Below are 2,601 nucleotides of genomic sequence, written 5' to 3'. Positions count from 1 at the left end.
TTTAGGGTTTTTCAAACCCTAGGAATGTCAAAAAAAAAAAATTGGGAAACATGCGGCAACGCTACCGCATCACCACCGTGGCTTCACCAAGACACCACCGCTGGCCTGAAGCCCAACCGTGTGGAGCATAACATGGCACTATGTCATTTTAGACAACTTAGACCTCACGACAGGCTGCTACGCTGACCCGGACCCTAGGCCTCCGACCTACTTAGCTTTATAGGGCCTGAAGTCCCTTAGCCCACCCAAGAAAAACCTATAGCTTTTTCTTGGCCCGTTGTCCCGAGTCCCTGGCCCAACTCTAGCAACCCTAAGCTGCTGGGCTTCCTTGTTGCCCATAATCCGGCTCGCCTATAGCAGCCTGTATGCTCATTGGGCTTCGTCCTAGTCTCAGCCCACTCGCCAGCAGCTTTATGTTGCTGGGCTTAATTTTCCCCAAACCTAAAACATGAAACCCAACTTTTCTGGGCTTCCCCGGACCAACTTAAAAGGCCAACTTTTTGCTGGGCCTGCCCCGTGTCCCAGTTTCAACCTGAAGCTAGTAGCCTTGGCTATTAAGCTCCCCAAACCCTCTCAACCCGAGGCATGCAGCCCTCAACGAGCCTAACACGCCTGCAGTCAAACCTGCAGGGCCTTTCTCCCATATTATTTTGCTTCCACAATCGACTCTATTCGGTCACGATTTATTGAATTAATTAAAATTGGCCTGCAGTCCATTAATCTGGTGATTAAATCCGAAATTATTGACCTGAATATCACTTTTGGACATTATCGATTCAATAATTTATTTTTATACTTTGAACTGTTGACGTACCTTCGTAGTAATGAAGCTCTCACACTTGAGTTCCTGAAGAAACTCAAATTCACTACACTTAAGTCAGTATATTGCATTCTGTGGTTTTTGTAGGAACCTTTCATTTATGAATTAATTGTTCATAAAAACTAAATTGAACCTGTAGTTTCATATTTAGTGCCTTTGAAACCTAAAGTTTTCATTCAAAACTTACCACATGAAACCGGTAGTTTTCATGCGTAAATTAAACCAATACATGTCTATAGAACCTGAATGTTCTACGATATATGTCTATGGATCACCATATGACTAATCACATTTTTTTTACCCTCTGTTTTAGGGACATGTCGAACTTAAACAAGCTCGATTTCACCGCTTTGGAAGTATCAAGAAAAAACTACCTGAAGTGGGTTCAAGACATGAAGCTCTATCTCACTGCAAAAGGTATTAGAGCCACCATCGAGGCACCCACTAACGATAAACCTGTCGACGAAGCTCAGAAAGCTAGTGCAATAATCTTCATTCAAAGACACATCCATGATGCTCTGCAGATCGAGTACCTCACTGAGGATGACCCACGCACCCTCTGGCTTGCTCTGGCTGACCGTTTCGATCAACAGAAAGATATATACGTGCCTAAAGCAAGACACGACTGGCAACATCTTCGCTTCCAAGACTTTAAGTTCGTGAATGAATACAACTTTGAAGTTTGTAGAATTCAATCACTATTGAAGTTCTATAAAGTGGAACTTACTGAATCAGATCTCATGGAGAAGACCTATTCGACCTTCCATGCCACCAATATTATCCTGCAACAACAATATAGGGCATAAAAATTCACCAAGTTTTTGGATTTGATCTCTGTATTACTTTTCACTAAAAAGCAGAACCATCTTTTGATAAAGAATCATCAAGCTCAACCACCTGGCTTGAACGTCGAGCCTGAAGCGCACATGCCCAATTCTAACAGTCACAAACGATGAAAGAATCATCATGGCCGTGGCAATAGGCAGCAAGCCCAACCATTAGCCCAAGGTCAACAAAGCGCCAGCCCCAAGGGAGGAAATATGACCCAGCAACGTCCACCATATGCATTTAAGGCCCCGAACTTCAAAAACAAGGGAAAAGCTACTGCTCAACCGATTTCCACTGAAATGGACATATGCTACAGTTGTGGATCAAAAGATCATTGGTCACGCGTATGCCAAGCTAACCCCGAGGCTATTGCCAAGTATCATTACCATCATGAGTCTAACTTTGCACATTTGGATCATCCGGAAAATGTTACTACATTTATGGAGATATCGGATTTTCAGGAGGCGTCAGCACCTATGGTCGAATAAATTAGACATGTTTTTAGGGTGTTTGACCCTAGTGGCCGGCCCCTCTCTCCTTTTTTTCTAGGTTTATGGTTTAATTTTGAACAATTTTTCTAAGTATTTGGAATAATTTGTTTGGTTTTGGTTTGTTTTGAATTATGGATTGTTATTTTATGGATATTATTTCTCGAATTGCTTAATTGAATGAATGGACTTATATTTATGCATGTGACCAATTCAATCAGTTTATTTCTAGGTATGTCTAGTGGGGAAGTAAGTTGTCTGGCTGATAATGCTACCACGCACACCATTTTGCATGCGCGACACTATTTTACTAACTTTATACCCAAGAAAGCACATCTGACAACCCTTTCAGGCCCATCCAACCTGATTAAAGGATACGGAAAGGCACGTATCATGTTGTCCAATGGTATAGTCTTAACCATTAAAGAGGCACTTTATTCTTCACGTTCCGAAAGAACGTTGCTG

The 2,601-nt window shown here is 42.1% G+C and overlaps 1 protein-coding gene across 1 annotated transcript; it reads left to right on the top strand.

Moving 5' to 3' along the window:
* The first annotated feature begins 1,137 nt into the window (after positions 1-1,137).
* On the top strand, positions 1,138-1,626 carry LOC137744548 (uncharacterized). Its single transcript, XM_068484334.1, has one exon. It carries the CDS (start codon positions 1,138-1,140, stop codon positions 1,624-1,626), a length of 489 nt encoding a protein of 162 aa, XP_068340435.1.
* The last annotated feature ends 975 nt before the right edge of the window (positions 1,627-2,601 follow it).

The sequence above is a fragment of the Pyrus communis genome, chromosome 9 (genome assembly GCF_963583255.1).
Source record: "Pyrus communis chromosome 9, drPyrComm1.1, whole genome shotgun sequence".
In the NCBI taxonomy this organism is placed as follows: domain Eukaryota; kingdom Viridiplantae; phylum Streptophyta; class Magnoliopsida; order Rosales; family Rosaceae; genus Pyrus; species Pyrus communis.
The sequence above is the reverse complement of the archived record's forward strand: the minus strand, read 5'-3'. Positions and strand labels throughout refer to the sequence as shown.